Genomic DNA, 19883 nt, shown 5'->3' with positions numbered 1-19883 from the left:
CAGACATTGGGAGGTCCCAAGGTACCCCATCCCTGCTCCTAGAAGACTGAAACAATCAGAAAAGGAAGCATGAAGTGTCTTCTTTTTTTAAAAAAAAGACTCTACAGACCCATTTGGTGTGCTGTTGGTTTTTCTTTTTTTAACACTTTATTCATAGCATTATTCTGAAGAAAGATTACATCGGTCTTCTGTACAAGTTCTGAACATGCTTCAGTAGGAAAGACAGCTCCATGGGAACACCTCCCCCTCCACCCCAACTGCACCCCCTTCCCCCAAACCAGAGAACTACTGCCACCCCTCAATCCCACTGCGGTGGGGGAGGGGAGGGAACGTTGTGCTCCCCTATACAAAATAACCTTTGCATAGATTATGTTCAAAAGAACCTATTTTACAATGAGAGCTGTACACAGAGAGGCAGGGAAGGGAAGAGGGATTTGATCCAACTCAGAAGCCCACAGAGTCCTCGGAGCAGTGAGGCTGCAATATACATCATTAAAAATAAGACCATCTCTCCTGGTGGCAATGCAAAACGTGAGGGCACAACCTTCCCCTTTTCACGGAGTCAACTCTGCTACCTCCTTGTGCCTCAAGAGGGCCCTAAGCTGTGAACGGAATAAACAGGGCGACAATCAAAAGGGAAAGCCAGAGAAGGGGACCCAGCATTTGGTCACTGTCATTTAAAAACCAACCCAGAGGCATTAAAAAAGTAAGAGCTAATTGTGTTATAAATCAGGAGGGCATCCCCTGCGGGTTTCTTGAGGGGAAGGGGCAGAGGGAAAGGATGAAGAGCCCCAAAATGTGATTTTCATTTTAAAAAGGATGCAAGTGCCTAACGAAAGGCTGAACGGAGGCGTCCCAAAGTGGTACTGAACTTTGCGGGGGCCATTCAGTGGCAGCGGGAGCCCTGAAGCGTCACTCAGGGGGCCACACCTCTATGGGGCTGCTCCCCCACCCACTCCATGATCAGCAAGTAGCAGAATTAATTAGGAACAGTGCTGGCCCTGTCACTTCCCCCGCCAGGGAGCAGCTGAGCTACACATCCAGAGCTAGCCAACTTCTGCAGGAGTGCCCCTCGCCCTGCTCTGAGACAAAGCATCCAGGAGGGAGCAGCCACGCCTGCTGCCCTCCTCCTCCTTCAAGTAGTACTCTTAACAGTCAAGTCTGGAATGCAGGGAGCTGTGTGGGGACAGGTGAGCCCCATCGGCTGCCCTCCATGATAACGGGAGGATCGAGAGCAAGGGGTGGGTCGGGGCAGGGGGCTAAAACTGCTTACAGTATGTGCGAGGAAGAGCTGGCCATTGCCCACCCCCCACAGAGAAGTCACGGCAGAACTTCTCGCGCTGTGGTCACGTCTTGGGCTTGCGGCCTCTGTTACTTAGTGAAGAGGTAACCGGGGCGGCTGGAGAAGGAGCGCCGGAGGGAGACAGCACCCCAGAGCCTCCCCCCGCTGAGGTGGGCATGGAAGCAGGGCCCGTTTTCCTGGTGGGGATGGGGGAGGAGGCCGGCCGGGTGCCGTCACTGGGCTTGGCTGCGCTACGGAGAATCCGGTCAGCCGGGCTCCCGGTGCGCCAACCCCGCCCCCGCCCCCTGCCCCGCCCCCCGCCCGACTCATAGCACTGGCGCTTGGGCTGTTGGGAGCACTTGTTGCTGCTCGACTCCGAGGAGGACCTCAGGGAGGACTCGGACTCCCCACCCTCTTGCTCCGAGGTGGCCTGGGGAGCGGGTGACTGGCTGCTGTTGCTCACCCGGCTGCCCTTCAGGAAGCAGCGGCGTTTCCGTCGCTGAGTCTCGCGCTCCAGTGGTGGGACGAGGCTGCCGGGCCGGAGACGGGTGGAGCGGGCGGGGGTGTCCCCAGAAGGCTGCTCCCAAGCGCTGCTTTCTGCAGACGAAGCGCCCTCGGGGAGCGCCTGCTTTGGGACGGGCTGCGCTAAGCCCTCGCCACAAGACTCTGGCTTTTCCTCGCGCTTGAGCAGAGCCAGCCTGGTGAGCGGCCGGGAGTCCTCGCCCTCCGAGGAGCTCTGACTGACGCCCGGCAACGACGGGCCCAGTTCATCCTTTCTCCTCCTCCGTCGCCGCTTGCGGACAGGGGGAGCCGGGGTCTCCTTCTTCTCGGTGGAGATCTCGTGGTCAGAGGGTGAGGTGGGAGGTGGCGCGGCCTCCACACGAGGGGAAGGTGGGTTCTTTGGGGGCCGACCCCTCTTCCGCTTGGGCGGAGACTCGGAAGTTGTGGAACTGAGAGCAGCTTGGGGCGAGGGGCGGGGTGGTCGGGGCAGAGAAGGCAGTGCTTGAATCTCTGGGGAGGCTTCTGCTGCAGAGACAGCTCTAGGGGGAGTAGGAAGAGGCTCACACGCTCCTGCGGAGAATTTGGAAACAGGCTTGGGGGGAGCGGCCAACAGTTCTCGTGCCTTAGGAGCCGGTTTGGAAACAGAGGTGGGTTTGGGATGCACAGGCATTCGGTTCCGCGCCTTGGGGGATACTTTTGAGATAGACGTTGTATTGGGATTGGGATGCAAGTCCAGCGATTCGTGAATCTTAGGTATTGCTTCTGCCACAGGGGTGGGCCTAGGGGACTTGTCCCGCTGCTCCTGCACATTAGGGAGTAGCTCTGTGACCAGAGGATTTGCAGAGGAGGCTGGCAGAACTTCAGAATGAGAAGGCTTTGGAGACACAGTGGGGGCCTCCCGTATCTTGGGGGGGCGGCCACGCCGTCGCTTTTCCACAGGAGAGTTGTTCTCACTACTCTCCGTTTTACCCTTGGGAGACTTGGTCTTGGGTGAGGTCGTCTGGGGCACCTTCTTGTTTAGCGTCTTACTTTTGAGCTGGGTCTTGGGCACCTTCTTCTCGGAGGTCTTGCTTTGGGGCTGGGTCTCAGGCACCTTCTCGGAGGTCTTGCTTTGGGGCTGGGTCTCGGGCACCTTCTTCTCAGAGGTCTTGCTTTGGGGCTGGGTCTCGGGCATCTTCTTCTCTGCGGTCTGACTCTGGGGAGTGGTCTCCTGGACAGGCTCCGGCAGGGGCTTGGGAAGCCCTGGACTCTGCTGCTCAGAGGACTTGTTCTTGGGGGGACGCCCCCGCTTGCGTTTCATAGGCTCAGCAGAAGGGCTAGCGTGCGTCTCTCCTCTTAGGCCACCATCTCTCTCCTTAGCTGCTGCCCGGCTCTCCAGCTCGATTCTCCGACGGGCAGGCAAGTCTCGCAGCAATGGCAACTCTTTGCCAGAAGGGGAGGAGGGCTCTGGCTCTGACATGCTCTGAGCTGAGCTGTTGCTGGGACTCACCACGGTGCTGTTGGCAGCGTCCAACTTCCGCACACGATTACGGCGACGCCGAATCAGCTCTTTCTCCTCCACCACTGTGACCAGCCGCCCTGGCAGCTTGCGCAAAACTTTGGCAGCAGGGCCATCTTGGTCCTGACAGCTCTGCCGGATCTGCACGTCCGCACTGGTTCGACGGCGAGGGGTTTTAATCAGCGACAGACTCTCATCTGCAGATGGCGCTCCTGAGCAGACAGCAGTATCTGATGGACTCGCCTGTGAGGAGACAGCTGGCAGGCACGTGGCCTGAATTTCAGCCTCTTTGTTTTGGTGCTCCTCCCCATGAAGCTTCTTCCCAACAACCCCTTGATCCTGCTTGGGTGACTCCTTGGGGCTCTTGCTTTCACTGCTTGAGACCTCTGGTGTTGGCAATGCAGTCTCTCCAGGTGCCATCTCAGACTCTGGCTCATCTAGGAGGCTTGAAGTGGGACATGGCAAGTCTTCTGCTCTGGAAACCTGCTCCAAACCATTTGGCTCCTTGACACAGGGCGGAGCTTCCAGGTGAACAAGGGAGCCAGCAGCTGGCATGGAGTGGTCCAGGGAAGGAAGCACAGGCACCTCAATCTTAGGGGTCTCACTGTCCAACCTGGATGATGCACTAACTGTGGGCTCCAGGGGGGTGGCCTCTGAGCTTCTAGAGGTGAATGTCTTAGATGCTGTTCTGTCAGGACCGTCGGAAGGTGCTGCCCCTTGAACAACCTCAGGCCTGCGTGCCTCAAATACAGAGTTCAGTGACTCTTGTACCGCAGTACTGCAAGAGGTGCTCATGTCTGCTTCTTCCTCTGACCTTGGCAGGCTCTCCTTTTGCTCCCTCAATGCTAGGTCTACCTCACAAGCAGCCTCGGGTTGTTTCTCATTAGGTAGTTCCACAGCGGCAAGGAGACTCACTGTGCTTGGTGCCTTCTCTTCAGTTGCTGGAACCTCAAGGACAGCCTTCTCAGTGCCAGGTGGTGACTGTGTACTCAACAACTTCTCCTCAGCCACTAGCACATCTTGTGCCTGGAAGACTGGTACTTCCACATTTGGGACATTCTTGGAAACATGGGGTTCAGGGGCTGATGGACTGAGCTGGGCACTTTCTTTCTCTTCCTGCTCTTTTAAAACTGTTTTTAAACTGGCCACCTCTCCATCAAGTGCCCGAGGAGGAAGCTGGAGGAGTTGTGCCTCATTTATTGGTACTTCTAACCTAGGAGGGTTGGATGGCACTTTATCCAACTCACAGGGTTTCTCAGGCTTCTGCAGGCCTGGTCTCACCTCCTTATCCAAGCCAGTATCTATTCTCTGGGGGCCACTTCGTGGCAACTTATCACCAGCAGGCTGGGTTTCTGTCCTTGGAGAGGTTCCTTTTAGCATCCTGTCCCCTGCAGCCCCTGAATCTGCCTTCTGTGGAGTAACTGGTAGCAACTTCTCCGCAGCAGACAAGGTCTCTGTCCTGTGGGGATTATTTCTCAAAACCCTGTCACCAGAAGCAGAAGCCTCAGTCCTGTGGGGAGCTGTTTTCGGCACCCTCTCCCCAGTCACTGGGGGCTTAGTCCAGGGCTCCTCTCGGCGGGCCAAAGTTCTGCGGGAGTGCAGGGCAGCCTGGGCAGGCTTCTCCTCCCGCACCAACTCCCTGCGCACAGCAGCCCCTCGCGTGTGTTGAGCTACCTGGGGCAGGCTATCGTCTTCCTCATCCGTCGCCATGTGGGAATGCCGGAGATTGGGTAGTCTTGCCTGGGGGGATTCCCCATCTCCACTCTCCCCATCCCGCAGCAGGAGGCGGGTACTACGCAGCCTTTCACTCATGCGGGTGCCTGTCCTCTCCGAGGCTGTGCGGCTTGAACCCTTGGACTTCTTACTCTTCTTGCTGGTGCCTTCCTCAACGAGATAGCTCTCATCCTCATCCTCTGGCAGCTTGAAGACTACCTCATCCTTTGCCTGGTCAATATCTTTACGGGCAGCTTCTACTTGTTCCTAAGGACAACAGAGAAGGGAGCTTAATAGACAGCCAAAGGGGAACCACTACTGATTTAACAAGTGATGCCAACCAGGCTTGGTCCATTCAGTGGCACCAGAGAGCAGGACTCTTAAGAGGCCTGAGCCATCTTCTTCCCCGATAAGACTGAGTACGCAACACCATAACTGCTAATAACAACCCACAGAAGCTCATCCTACAAGTTTCTGAGCCTTGGTGTCATGACCATGAAAGATTGCTGTGCATTTGTCTTTAAAAAGTTGCCATCTGACTGAGGATCTCACCAACCTCAAACTGGCAGATGCAATCTATCAGCCACAGATCATCCCTCCAGCTGTGCTTGCCTGACAAGATACTATGCAGGGGGTGCTTCCAGTCAGGAGTAGGGAATTTACCTCTGCCTGCTTCAGCTCCTCCCGACTGATGTCCTCTAGAGATGCCTCCAGGAAGTTCATGGCGTAACGTTCAATAGGGGTGAGCTGCAAAGGGAAAAGGAACTTCAGAGGGGTATCTGAGGGAAACTGCAGGCCAAGTAAGTCAGAATAGGGGGAAACGCGGAGAGCCAGGTTATCAGGGCGGCTGCAGCAGAGGGGTGGGAGGCAGATGGAATAGGAACTGAAGCTTCTAGAATGATTTTGGCTACCAAGTGTCTTGGAAAAGGAGGGCCTATAGTTCAATGGCAGAGTACGTGTTCTTCATGACTCAAATTCCATCATCTTCAGTTTAAAAAAATCTCTGCTTGAGATTTTGGAGAACTGCTGCCAATCAGAATAGACAGCACTAGTAGACAGTCTGATTAAGGAAGCCTCAAACATGCACATACCATGGAAGAACAGAACCACCATTCCATCCCCATCTGATTTAGTCTAAAAGTTGATAAGTACTTCCACTTTCTAAAGGGGCACCAAGAAACTGTGTACCTGTTCCACCAGTGAGGCAATCTCCTGCTCAGCTCTAGACATCTCCTCTTCTTCTTCCCTGCTGGGACGATCTTCTGTGTCCAAAGGGATGTTCTCATTGAACTCTGCCAGCTCAGCTACTTGCTCTGCTTTGGCCTGGGTAGCTGCCCGGATGTCTTCGGGGTCTTCTGCCTTGCACAGTGCCTGTGAGTCAGAGATAGCCACACAGATGTAAATAAGGACTCTCTTTGTTGGAGGGCCACCACTCTTATTTTCAATATGAAAGCTGAAAGCTTACCTGCTCCAGAATCTGTGTCTGCTTGGTGGCCATTGGGTCCTCTTCATCCTCTTGTGCTACAGCTGAGGCCTCCCCTTCTTTCTTGGCTGGCTCATCTAGGGGCATGTCAAACAGCTCCCGAATTGTTTGCTGAGGAGCACAGAAATAAACACATTACAAACAGACCTTACAGAAGTGCGCTCCTCATTCTCAGCATACATGTCAGAAACCCAGTTGCAGCAAACTAATTTGTCTGTAAAATGCCATGAGATTCTTGTTTTGCCGTTCTTGCAGCAGACCAACTCCCAAGGATGTATCAGGATAATACAAGTGTTAAAGACCCTTCATGAGGCTCAGCATCCAAACAGTGGCACTGCAAAGCCAACTGTCCAAAAGGCTATACAAAGCAGATTTCTGCAGGCAGGTCTTGACAGATCTGTGTGGTCACCTGTTTGAAATAGGCTGTCGTGAAGTTGCCACCCTCAATAGCCATATCTCCAAGCATCCTCTTCTGATTGGCCTTCTTCAGGATATTTTCCTCCACTGTCCTTTCACTGATCAACCTGTACAAAGCACAAGAGAGTCAACATTCAAGTTACTGCTAGTGTGTACAGCTTCTATATGTTACTGTACCACCCTATTACAAGTCTCTTTCAGGAAGTGTGTCCTGCAATCTCTGCAATGGCTAAATAACAACTATTGTACCCTGCCCATCCGACCGGGTTCCCCTAGCCACTCTGGGCAGCTTCCAACAAATATCAAGAACTTCCCTATACAGGGCTGCCTTCAGATCTCTTCTAAAAGTAGTATAGATGTCTATCACTTCCTAAAGAACACGTTTCATATGCAAAAAGGTCCAAGGTTTGGTCCCTGCTATCTCAGGGTAAGGCTGGGAAGTATCTCTGGGAAACCCTCAAGAACCACAGCTAGTCAGTGAAGATAATACTGAGCTAGTCTAGACTGACTGGGCACAATAATAATATTATCATAATTTTATTGTTTATACCCCACACATCTGGCTGAGTTTCCCCAGCCACTCTGCACTGCTTACAACATATCTAAAAACGTAATAAAAACATCAGTCCTTAAAAACTTCCCTAAACAGGGCTGCCTTCAGATGTCTTTAAAAGTCAGATAGTTGTTTATTTCCTTGACATCTGTTGGGGGGGGGGTGTTCCACAGGGAGGGTGCCACTACTGAGAAGGCCCTTGGCCTGGTTCCCTGTAACCTCACTTCTCGCAGTGAGGGAACCAGCAAAAGACCTTCGGAGGACCTCAGTGTCCGGGTGTGCGATGGGGGTGGAGACACTCCTTCAGGTATACTGGGCTGAGGCTGTTTAGGGCTTTAAAGGTCAGCACCAACACTTTGAATTGTGCTCGGGAGCCAGCGAAGATTATTTAGGACCGATATTATATGGTCCCAGTGGCCACTCCCAGTCACCAGTCTAGCTGTCGCATTCTGGATTAGTTGTAGTTTCCAAGTCACCTTCAAAGGTAGCCCCATGTAGAGAGCATTGCAGCAGTCCAAGCAGGAGGTAACTAGAGCATGCGCAATTCTGGCAAGACAGTCTGCAGTCAGGTAGGGTCTCAGCCTGTATACTAGATGGAGCTGGTAGACAGCTGCCCTGGACACAGAATTGACCTGTGCCTCCATGGACTGCATACTTGGTCTTTTAGGAGCAGTGTTAGACCCGCTGTACCCCAAGAACAGTACTTCTGTCTTGTCAGGATTCAACCTCAATCTGTTAGCCACCATCCATCTGCCAACTGCCTACAGACACTCACACAGGACCTTCACTGCCCTCACTGGTTCTGATATGAAGGAAAGGTAGAGCTGGGTATCATCTTCATACTGGGACACCCAGCTCAAATCCCCTGATGATCTCTCCCAGTGGCTTCACGTAGATGTTAGAAAGCATGAGGGAGAGGACCAATCCCTGAGGCACCCCAAAAGTAAGAGCCAGGGGTCCGAACACCCATCCTCCAACACCACTTTCTGGACACAGCCCAGGAGGAAGGAGCGGAACCACTGCATAACAGTGCCCTCAGCTCCTATGGACGGTCCTGAAGGATGTCACGCTTGATGGTATCAAAGGCCGCTGAGAGATTCAGCAGAACTAGGAAACAGTTTTCACCTCTGTCCCTAAACCCACTGGAGATCATCGACCAGTGCGACCAAGGCAGTTTCAGTCCCATGATGAGGCTTGAATCTCGACTGGAAGGAATCCAAATGGTCTACATCCTCCAGGCATGCTTGGAGTTGTTAGCAACCACCCGCTCAATCACCTTGCCCAAGAATGGAAGATTTGAGACTGGGCAATAGTTGGCCATATTGGCTGGGTCCAAAGATGAAGCGGCTCTTTCAGCGGGTCTGGGAAAGCTCCTCACAGAGGGAAGCAGAGCCCATCGCCCAGCCCTTCCTGCTTGTTTTTATAAGCCAGGATGGGCAAGGATCAAGGAGACAGGTGGTTGGTTTCACTTGTCCAAGCAGCCTGTCCACATCCTTGGAGGCAGCTTCCTATGCCAGCAGCACAAGGAGCCCGGCTAACCTGTAGATGTGAACATCACGTGTCTGCCCGATACGGTGGCAGCGATCTTGGGCCTGAGCATCCATGGTGGGGTTCCAGTCACTGTCATAGAACACCACAGTGTCGGCACCTGTCAGGTTCACTCCAACACCACCACTGCGCGTTGACAAGATGAAACAGAAGATGCGCTTGTCTGCATTGAAGCGCTCCATCAGTGCCTGCCAGGATTAGAGAAAAATCTGGAGCCAAAGAGGAAAGAAATCCAAGACCCAAACTCCTGGTTTTACTTTTGAGCTTTGGGAAGTGTACATAGCTTACAAGCCAGAACTGTAAGGAAGCCAGACCAGTACACAATAATTCCTTTAATTCTGCGAACATAAAAACCAGCTTCTATCTCCCAGATTACTCAAAAAGACACTACATAAAGGAGATTCCTTGACTTGCATGACTTTCTTGTCTCATGCCATCCTGTCCCTGTTCTCTCTATAATCCGTATTTGCCCAGGCACTTCCTCCTGTCATCACATTGCTCCTTGCCAATAATGACATAATTCTGGGGCAAAATGTAGACAGTAGTACCCAAATCTGGCAATTTCAGGTTTGAACCTTTGCAATCTTTGTGCAACCCCCCTCCGATTTCTTTTATCCACCTTTTGATATAATAATCATTAAGGCAGCTTACAGACTACAATAATAAAAAACAAAAAGACACACACACAAAATTCACTCAGCAGCCCCTTTGTTCTCTATCAGATGGCAAAAGGCCATGAATGAGCTTCCTTTCATTTGCCCCAAATGCAGACTAGCATTCTCCTGGAGTTTCATGTTTTGATTTTTTGGGATGCACACCTTGACAGACCCATTTGCCAAAGTAGCCTGGACCTCAGGAGTTCTCTGAGCACTTTGTAAGGCCTACCTGCCGCTGCTCCACACGGGTGCTTCCATCCAGTCGCAGGTAGATATGTCCATGATAATTGAGAAACTGCTCCAGCACATCCAACATGCGAGTCATCTGAGTGAAGATAAGGACCCGGTGGGCACCAGCCTTGAGCTGCCGCAGCAGAACATCCAAAGTCTGCAGTTTCCCTGGAGGGGGAAAAAGGGCCAGAAAGAAAAACTGAGCAAAGGCCAAAGAGTGCCCAGCAGGATAACTGAACACAGTTCGCCCTAGCAGCTTTAATGCACAGCACTCCACATTGCCCTGGCTCCTAATTGGCAGCATGCAGGCCCTACCCGGCTACACGTACCACAATCATATTGGATGAGGCGGAGGTCTGGGAACTGAGTCCGCATGTTGCAGACAATACGGTGCAGGCCGCTTGCACGGGGCGAGAGCTCCTGTCTCAGGGTCTCCTTGAAGACAGCCTGCTGGAGCAGGAGTGATGGGGGCGGGTGAGAGGTATGCATGGTGATAGCAGGAGCCTCCACAGGAGGCATAACAAAGATGAACCTGCAGAGAGAGAAGGGAAAGCTGAGGACAACAAGGGGGATACCATGGCACCTCTGGAGAGCAGGGAGCAGGACTCCTGGGTTCCCTCGTAGCCTTCAAGCTGCAGCTCCCAGGAACACATTTTTTTTGAAAACAGGTTTTATATGCTTTATTGAAATTGATTTAATAACAAACATTCTTATATATCTGTTCAATCTTATACAGTCCATTTCACCATAGCTTCTTACTAAGATACGTAATACTTCCCGTCACCCCAGTGTAGCACACCCCAATTGTGCTATCAGTTGTACTTATAATTATTACTTTGTTCTTTTTATGTTATCTTATAGTTTATTACACCTTTTTGTACCCATTCTCGTTATCTGTTGTTATTTTACACAGAAATCAAACGCTGCCATAGATGCCACACCACTATTTTATTTTTCTAAATGTTTCTTGAACGTGTCCCATTTTTAAATAAAGCTCTGCTTTGTATTGCCTCTCAGCCTCTTTGTGCCATTTTGGCAGATTCTAGTAATTTATTCTGCCAATCTAGTTTTGTTGGAACCTTCTCCCCCTTCCAGTTCATTGCAATCAACATTCTTCAAGCAGCAGTTGCGTACAGGAAAATTTCTTTTACATTTTTGCACCCTCTATATTTTTTGCTGCCACCCCCCCCAAAAGTTTTACCTCCCCACAAAAAGATGCTACCTCTCAATAATGTCTGTCAGTTCCTCAATTCGCTGCTGTGGCTTCAAGATAGCCTGGGCCAAGGTGTCTGCCCGCTGCCAGTGAGCCTCGAGGCGATGGGGGTCCTTTTGCACTTGTGCTGCATAACAGTGTGCATAGCTAGCCCCTCTGCAGCCCTTGGGCTCTACTTCCTGGGCTGGTGCTGCTGCTGGCTCCTCTTCCTCCTCCTCCTCCCTCCAGAGAGGGGGAGCAGGGGGGAAAAGAGTACAAAAGTGTAGCACCTCAGTGCCGTAAATTGGCACAAGGTTGCAGTGTTGCTCATTGAGGCGGAAGAGCCGCTCGAGGCGCTCTTCCTTCTGCTTCTTCCGCTTCTCTTCAAGTGATTCCTGCAGGCCAGAGAGAGTGAAGCCAGTCAGGGAGAACAGAGGCCAGGGCCCTTCCCCCAAGCGGTGATCACAGCCTCTAGGCCACCCTGCTCCTCGTTCCCCCCCAGAGCCCAAGGCCTCCGACAGGAACTCACCAGATAGAAGGGTGAGCGAGGTGGGGGAGGCGGCTGCCGCCTTGGCCGTGGGGCCAGGACGGAAGGGGGCGGTGGCGGCGTTGGGGTGGTGGAGCGCAGCATTAACATCTCTGGCTCCTCCTTGGGCACTGCGCTGGAGGCCGTCTGGGAAGTCATAGCTGGAGAGGGGTTGGCGGCAACAGTGACGGTGGCCGCTGGAGTGACCGCAAATGGAGCCGCTATTGGGGGTGTGGCAGCTGCAACTGAAAAAAGGGGGGACAGAAAGGGAATCAGAAGGGCTGCTGGGGAAAAGAGAAGAAACTAAACTCTACTAGAAAATGGTGCTTTGGCATTTCACATTATCGTTTCCACCAATATCCAGAGCTGATGGTGAGGAATTCTTCCCAACCCCACAGCCGTCTAAGATGCATGAAGGTGCTGGGAAACATGCTTACCCAGCTGTTGCTCCAGGCTGGGGCTTGGCGCCTGTACCATTCGCAGCATGGGTCTCACAAGGCCCTGCAGGGGAGCTGGTGTGGGCGCCCTAACTGGCACCAGTGGCTGAGCGGGCAACCTGACAGGCGGCACAGGAGTCATGGGGAGCGGGGCTCGTTGGGCCATGAGGGCCGCTGGGAGACCAGGCAGTGTGGCAGCAGTTGTTGCTGTAGCAGGGCGCAGAGACGGCTGCTGCGGGCCAGGGGACGGGGTCAGCAGGCCATCTCGAGGAGCCTGACGCACAACGATCTTCACCACACCGGAGCTGTTCACTGCTGATGAGGGCACTGTGGGGGCAACGGCAAAGAGAGAGGCTGAACTGCGGCTCTCCAACAGAGCGGTGTCATTTCTAATTATTCCTACCAGACATTTATTTTATGCCGGTGCTGAAGGAGAAGCCTCAACATAGGACCAGGCCATGGCAATTCAGAGAAGGCTTGGGTAGTGGAGGGTTGGACCAATGTAGGGAAGCAGGGCAGAAGGAAAGGGAAGTGGAAGGCGGCCAGGGTGGAGCAACAGATGCCATACGAGGGAGGAGAACAATATGCTGTTGGGGACACAGAAGGAAGGTTTACTGACCCAAAGGCAAAGTCACCCAGGCCCTCAACCCACAAAACCACATTGCCTTCCAAGAGTGGGAGGGCAACCCCCAGGAATCCAGATACTGACTAACCTTGGGTGGCAGCAATGGGGAGGCTGATAGTTGCTGTGGAAGCCACAGCTGCAGCAGCTGTGCTGGTAGCTGGGACAGGCAGGATGGTGGGAGGCTGGTGGCCTGGCACAGCCTGCACCCCAACTGGGGCCTGCCCAGTCTGCTGAGACATGGCCTGGATCAAAGCAACCTGTGCTGGCTGGCTGATGATGTGGTGCTGCCCCCCGGCCGACACCAGGTGAACTACATTCCCTAGATGGGACAGGAGGGAGAGACCATTAACTACACAGCTACCTGCCTTGCCTGCAGATGGTGGCCAAACTTCCCAGTGCATGTGTAAGCCCTCCTGAAGAGATCCCACCATAGAAACAGTGGGCCTCTATGTCAGGAAGGGCTCTGGAGATTCCTGTATCCCTCGGGTCACCGGATGCCCCACAAAGAGGCATCAGGAGCTTAGAGGGACCGCTCTGATAAAAGTATTTCTTCCACTGTTCCCATTTCCTACCAATTCTGGTATTACTACTTCTCTGCATATTCACATTGCAAGGTTTTTATTTTGCATCCAGATCTACGAGGAACATTTTTCAGGGCCATTTCAAAGGAGGACTCAGGCAATGGGAGTGGAACAGATTATCTGCTGCAGGAGCAAGCTGCGCCAGAGGGCAAGTGGAAAGCTCTCCCATGGAGACCCTGGCACATGGAAAACAAGCCAGTCAAGAGAGAGAACCCTCCCCCCAAAGACAATCATTATGGAAGGCCCACCCTACCAACTATTTCCAATAGCACAGTAGTCTAGCAACCGACACACTGTGTAGAGCTGCCCATCAGGCTCTGACAGGACACAGAGGAGAAAAGTGAATTTGGGATAGTGGGGGGCTGGGGGGGTTACCTACTTGGCAGCTGTCGGGCTGGCTGAGGCATAGTGACCTGCCGGACCTGTGTACCCGTCAAGGTAAGCTTGTTGCCTTGGATTTGGAAGGTGAGGGGTTTGCTCCCTGGAGCACTCTGCAGGGGCCGGGTGGCCAGTGAGGCAAGCTGCCCAATGCTTACCACTTCGCCCGCTGCAGTGAAAGAAGATACTGGTTAGGCTTGGGAGATGATCAAACTATGCTGCCTCCTTCCCAGCGGTCTCTCCATACTTACAGGGCAACCGTGCCTGCATATCCGGGGACAGCAGAAGCCTTTGCTGAAGGGCTCCAGCAGTTGCAAAGTTGTAGCCTGGCAAGGCGGGCACAGCGGAATGGATGTTCACAGGCTTCATCATGCCTCCTATGGCGCCTGTGCCCATGGTGCTGGTTGACTGCTGGGCTGTAGCAGCTGGACCCAAAGTGTTGGTGGGTGGCAGCTGCTGTCCAATGGGGGAAACACCCAAAGTGTTGATGGGCGGTGGCGGCTGCCCCACGGAGGACACACCCAAGGTGCTGATGGGCAGAGGTGGCTGCCCCATGGGAGGGACACCCAAGGGGCTGATGGGCTGGGTGTTGATGGGCTGCTGCTGTCCCAAGGATGTGATGGCTAAGGTGTTGATGGGCTGCTGCTGCCCCACAGGGGCTGGCAGTGCACCAGGTTTCAGCGAGGAAGATGCTGTGGTGGAGGGAGGAATAGGAGATGCCTGGAGGAGGGGTCGGGGAGCATTTGGGACCAGCTGAGCTGCAGTCATCGCCACAGGCAGGACTGTGGAGAAAGGGGAAAAGATTACAGATTTGTAGTGTCTCTTGGTCTAGCCCTGGTCTCATTTAAAAAGAAGAAAAGAAAGGAAGAAGCCATTGTTTTGTTCCCAGTGGCATAAAAGAAAACTTTTCTCACTCTATCTCTGCCTTTACTAACCCTTCCAAGCAATACCCTCTTTTCTCATTCAGATGCAGGATTGAAATTGTTCCAACGCACAAAATGGCCACATTTTCCCCCTGCAACTTGCAAGGGCTACTAGCTTAAAAAAACCCTTTTTTATAGTGAGAGATTTGACACCCCAATACAGAATACTTGTATGCCAGAAAGGTAGATACGTTTCAGGCAGTAAAAATTCTTAGTACATCACAGTAGAGAAGAATTTGAGATGCCAGGGCTCAATTGAGAAAGTGAATTAGCTCCCAGCCCCCTTTCTTCCCTCCCCGTTACCACTGCTTTGGGATCTCTGAATCTTACCCTGTGGAGTAGAGGCCTGGCCTTGCAGCAGAGCAGCAGCTGTGTTGTTCTGGCTCAGCGTAGGCACTAGAGTCTGGGTCTGTGGTCTGATGGAAGGAGGCACTGGTATTGACATGGTCACTGGCGAGGAGGGCAAAGGGATGGGCATGGGGAGAGAGACTGCAACAGGGAGTGTGGGGGGCTGCACTGGTCCTGGCAAGACTGGGCCCGGGTGTTGGATGGGGGCCAGAGCGGGCGTCAGTGTCTCTGGAAGGACAGGGGCAATGGGCTTTTGCAGAGGCGTTGTGGGACGAGGGCTGTTCACCAGCACCACAGTTCGGTTCTCCGGCTTGGGCACTGGCTGCAGCATCCTGTGGGTAGAGAGACCCATTTAGAACTAACACACTGGAAATCCTCTTCTCACAAAATCTGTGTTCTCTACAGCAGAACCCCTGTTAGGCGAATCTCAAGCACAACTACTTTACTTTCTCTGCCTTAGCCAAAGGAATATTCCGAGTCAGGATCCTGGGAAGTCACTAAGGTGAGGGCTTTGCGGTTAGTCCGTATTCTGCCATGCAGCTGGGAAGAGGAAAACCTGATGTCAGCCTCTTCTCCGTGCTAAAAGGCTTCCTGCATTCTCCAACATCGACAAATCCAAGGCCAAGATAAAATGCTCAATGCTGCTTTTCTAATACAAGCAGCAACAATATGGGGTGTGCAGACTTTGGACAGCAAAGAACAAAGATGGTTTTAATGTTTGATGTTTTGCTGTAGTTTTATAATTTATTGGAAGCAGCCCAGAGTGGCTGGAGCAACCCAGTCAGATGGGTGGCATATAAATAAATATCATCATCATCATCATCAATCCACTGCTGGAAGCTGCCCACTATTGAGAATGAGAATAATCACAGGTACCTGTTAACTTTCATCTTGACAGGCTTGGGTCTGGGAGGAGGATCTGGGGACTCAGCAATCTCTTCAATCAGTTTCCTTGTCACCTTCCACTTGGGCAGGAATGTGTCTGTCTCATAACGGGACACACGGCCCTCCAAGTTGATCAGATCGAAAATGCCCAAGTCCGCATGCTGTAAGGAGCAAGGCCCATATGCAGGAAATAAGCACAGTCCCAATTATACACATACCCCTTCTTGCCCCAAAGACAAATGATCTCTCGCCCAACCTGGAGCATCTAAATGGAGCATCTCCCTCTCCTACCAGACCAGAGAGAGAACAAACTTGCCTTGAAAGGGTCGTTATCAAGGGCATGGAGGATGAGGGAAGCTGTGTTGAAGCAGATGCCTTCTGTGATAAACGGCGAGTGGATTGGCCGTGGGTCAAAGAGGTTGGGGTGGTTGCAGACCTTGCGGAGCTGCATCAGGATGTTGATGACGCTCATGAAGTGCCCCGTTGCCAATGTCTCCTTGGTGCTGAAAGAGAAACCAACCACAGGGTGAGCCAGACTCAGAGGTGCCAAGCATCAGAATAACAGATGCTGATGTTAAGGAGGAATAGCATAAAGGCTGGCTTGTCCCGCATTGAATAACCAAAGCCAGAGAATAAAACACTGGGCTCATCCTCCAGAGCTCCTGCCCACCAGCCCTCTAAGATCCAGGCCACTGAGAGCCAAGCAATCCCTAGTGCAGCACCCCATCCCTCCCTCCCCCCAACTAGCTTTCTGTACTTACGCAGCCTGGGCCATGAAGTCATCGTAGAGATAACGCTGGCGCTTGGAAAGCCGACACTTGATGACATGTTCGTATTTCTTTGGCATTTGCTTCTCTACATCCACTTTCACCCTCCGCAGCAGGAAGGGCCGCAGTACCTGGGGAGGTGGAGAGAATCAATTCCCATTCGCCTTCCAACCACGCCAGCTGCTCTCTGTACCCTCACCCCCACCCCACTCACCTTGTGCAGCCTTTTCACCAGGTTCTCGTTGTACTCCTGGCTGCCCTCAATCATGCCCGTCAGTGGGTTGGAAAACCACTCCTTAAACTCGCGGTGGGACTGGAAGACATGGGGCATCAGGAAGTGCATGAGGGACCACAACTCCATCAGGCTGTTCTGGAGAGGAGTTCCGGTCAGAAGAAGCCGCCTCTGACTGGAACAGGAATATGACAGGTCAGTGAGAACCTCCGAGAGGGAGGCGTTCCCCACCCTACGCCCACCACCACATACACCCTCACCTGTTGAAGTTTAGCAGAGACTGCCAACGCTGAGACTTGAAGTTCTTAATGTTCTGAGCCTCATCCAAGATCAGATACTTCCAATTCTTGCGTCGAAAGGCCTGGTGGTCCTGCAGTACCAGCTTGTATGAGGTGATGCAGATATGAAAGGCATTGGGCTTGGTCCAACCCTGAGTACAGACAGTGAAGGCTTACAATTGCGACCAATAACGCAAGAGACACCAAGCTCAACAGCTGTAGACCTGCGGCAGGGAACTTCCAGCCCTCTCTGAGTTTCTTATTTTGATAGTTATTTAACAAAATTTATATACCACTTGATTGTTAAAAAACAACAACTTCTAAGCATTTCACAAAGATAAAAAACACATTAAAAATATTGATAGAAAGCACTTAGAAACAGATGTTTAAAAACATTCAAAAGAGATATAACACATGAAACATTCTACATGTCTGAATTGGCTTGGGTAAACAAAAATAATTTAAGCAGGTGCCAAAGAGTGTATAGTGGAGGGTCCTGCACTACTTATTTAAGAACAATACTGATCTAAAAACCCCTTATTTCAGCCTTAAATGCATTCCAGACTATTATCAGGTAATTTGGAGACTAAAAATAACTAAAATTCTTTAATATCTCTACTTAGGGTTTCCCTACCTTATGTTCCCTGGAGTACCAAAGAACTGAGCCACCAACATGTCTTATTCAGAGAATCATAGAAAAGTAGAGCTGGAGGGGACCACAAGGATCATCCAGTCCAACTCCTTGCAGTGCAGGAATCTTTTCCCCAACATGGGGCTCGAACCCATGACCCTAAGGTTAGGAGTCTCCTGTTCTACCAACTGAGCTATAGAGGTGGGCTTCATATTCCTTTGTCGTGTGCCAGCAAAGAAATACGATTGCATGATTTGCCCATGTTTCACCAACTGGTCCCCCCCCCCCCCGCCAAAATGAATAGACACACAAATATAGTTACATACAAATGCAAATCAATTCTGGAGTACAACTTGTGCCTCTTTTTACAATATGAGGTAATCTCTATCCCCTGGACTCATATGACACATACTATTTCAATACTTTCTGTGTTTTTGGGAAATTATGCTAGCTATATGTCTTCTATTGTGAGTCACATATGGACCAGAGACTGCATTACAATTACCCACAAGCATCATCTCAGTTTCCTTAAAACAGGTCTCTTATTAGCACAGCGTGACCACCAAACCTAATTTAGCACCATACAGTACATGCTACCCAAAATAATGCTAATAATCTAGTTTCTCACTTTGTACACTAGCCATCCTTTTTGATTTACTTAGAAACAGATGGTGGGGGAGGAAAATCTTTTAAATATTTTATCAAAGGACCCATAGAAGTCAGAATGTTTCCTGGAGGAAAACGATACCCAACATTACATTTTTTCAACCACAAAGACACCTTTTTATGCTTATCTGGAGGTTTAAAATCATTTACATTGTGAGACACAAAACCCATCTCTGGTCCCAGCTGCAACATCTGAGTTCTCTCACCTGCCGTTTTAGCTTACGCTCCTTCTGTGCCCCATAGTAGGTGAGGATCTTGAAACTGGGGCACCAGCGCTTGATTTCCATCTCCCAGTTCAGTATCACGCTGGTGGGAACGATGATCAGGTGGGGGCCCCAGCTGCCTACAGGAGCACACAAGCACAGCAGAGAAGCTTCCATGACTCTGGAGACCAAGGCTGCCTCTGTGCCTCACTCCTCAGCCACGTGCCCTCCCCTGAGCAAATCCAGCTCTCTCCCCTCCAGAGCATGCTCTCCATAGCCCATTTGTCCCCAGAATGGAGCTGTTAAAGCCAAGCTGCCAAAGGGAACAGTGACCACTAAAAGCACTGAGAGCATGAATTTTGTTACTCCACATCTTAGGAGGTTTAAGATGCCATCTACTGCTTCTAGCAAGGAGCCCATCCTCACCCTCCGTTCTCTTCTCAAAGTTCCTGACCCACCCTTTTCGCAGGCCAGATGCGCCAGCAGCGAGATCGTCTGGATTGTTTTGCCAAGCCCCATCTCATCCGCCAGAATACCATTGAGTTTCTTCTCATACATGGTGACCAACCAGTCCAGACCAATGTGTTGGTATTCTCGCAGTGTCCCACGCAACAGATAGGGAATAGGCGTCTTAACCTACATGGGAGAAGGGCAATATAATTTGCCTGCTTTATTCCAGTGCCATCCCCTGCAGATTCCCTCTGACTCACCTGCGTAGTATCCAAAGTATAACCTTTGGGTTGCAGGCTCTCTGCTGCGGCTGCTATGTCTGTGATCTCCTTCTTGGGCCCTGGGGCTGGAGTCGAGTCATTGTCTCCCTCGCCACCACGATCCTCATCCTGCTTCAGAAGATACTCAACACCAAAGTCCTCCTCCTGGCTCACAGAGGCTTCTTCCTCCCCGCCTTCCATGGCATCCTCCTCTTCACTTTCATCCTGCTCACTCTCCACCTCTTCTGTGGAATCTGAAACAAGTAACAATGTCAGGGCAAAAAGCAGCTGGGCAACTTACTGCTATCATCTTTAAATCGGTGCCTTACAAACTACACTGCTCTATACAAGAAATCATTTGTTACGTGCCACAAATTCCATCAAGACAAATGCAGCATGTTAAGTTGTTTTTGGGACAAACATTTCTTCAAAAACAAAGTCTGATCCCAAGACTGAGGCAAATACTTGAGGACACCTGCTAAGAATACCTTCGGCTATAAAGAGGAGATAATACAGTGGTACCTTGGTTTTCGAACAGCTTAGTTCACGAACAACTTGGAACCAGAATGCTGCAAAACTGGAAGTAGGTGTTCCAGTTTTTGAACTTTTTTTTTGGAAG

At 51.6% G+C, this 19883-nt stretch overlaps 1 protein-coding gene across 8 annotated transcripts in view; it reads right to left on the bottom strand.

Moving 5' to 3' along the window:
• Positions 1–112: 112 nt before the first annotated feature.
• The window catches only part of SRCAP (Snf2 related CREBBP activator protein), a 31913-nt gene continuing 12142 nt past the window's right edge, over positions 113–19883 (bottom strand). For 7 of the 8 annotated variants that reach the window (XM_083409640.1, XM_083409642.1, XM_083409641.1 and 4 more), the window contains 23 exons: positions 19265–19518; positions 19013–19190; positions 18558–18694; positions 17037–17206; positions 16759–16951; positions 16539–16675; positions 16094–16280; positions 15769–15938; positions 14875–15224; positions 13873–14403; positions 13623–13790; positions 12751–12981; positions 12038–12364; positions 11604–11845; positions 11105–11469; positions 10212–10414; positions 9881–10050; positions 8987–9183; positions 6887–7001; positions 6460–6588; positions 6183–6365; positions 5658–5741; positions 113–5261 (listed from right to left, as the gene is read on the bottom strand). In XM_083409640.1, coding sequence (XP_083265766.1) covers positions 1347–5261; positions 5658–5741; positions 6183–6365; positions 6460–6588; positions 6887–7001; positions 8987–9183; positions 9881–10050; positions 10212–10414; positions 11105–11469; positions 11604–11845; positions 12038–12364; positions 12751–12981; positions 13623–13790; positions 13873–14403; positions 14875–15224; positions 15769–15938; positions 16094–16280; positions 16539–16675; positions 16759–16951; positions 17037–17206; positions 18558–18694; positions 19013–19190; positions 19265–19518 — 8636 coding nt within the window. In that variant the 3' untranslated portion in view covers positions 113–1346. Of the gene's footprint in view, positions 5262–5657; positions 5742–6182; positions 6366–6459; positions 6589–6886; positions 7002–8986; positions 9184–9880; positions 10051–10211; positions 10415–11104; positions 11470–11603; positions 11846–12037; positions 12365–12750; positions 12982–13622; positions 13791–13872; positions 14404–14874; positions 15225–15768; positions 15939–16093; positions 16281–16538; positions 16676–16758; positions 16952–17036; positions 17207–18557; positions 18695–19012; positions 19191–19264; positions 19519–19883 lie in introns of those variants that run through there. The other variant, XM_083409645.1, reaches the window with a different exon arrangement.

Source organism: Podarcis tiliguerta, assembly GCF_965153285.1.
Source record: "Podarcis tiliguerta genome assembly, chromosome: 13".
In the NCBI taxonomy this organism is placed as follows: domain Eukaryota; kingdom Metazoa; phylum Chordata; class Lepidosauria; order Squamata; family Lacertidae; genus Podarcis; species Podarcis tiliguerta.
Note: the sequence above shows the minus strand (reverse complement) of the source record. Positions and strands in the feature narration are given on the sequence as shown.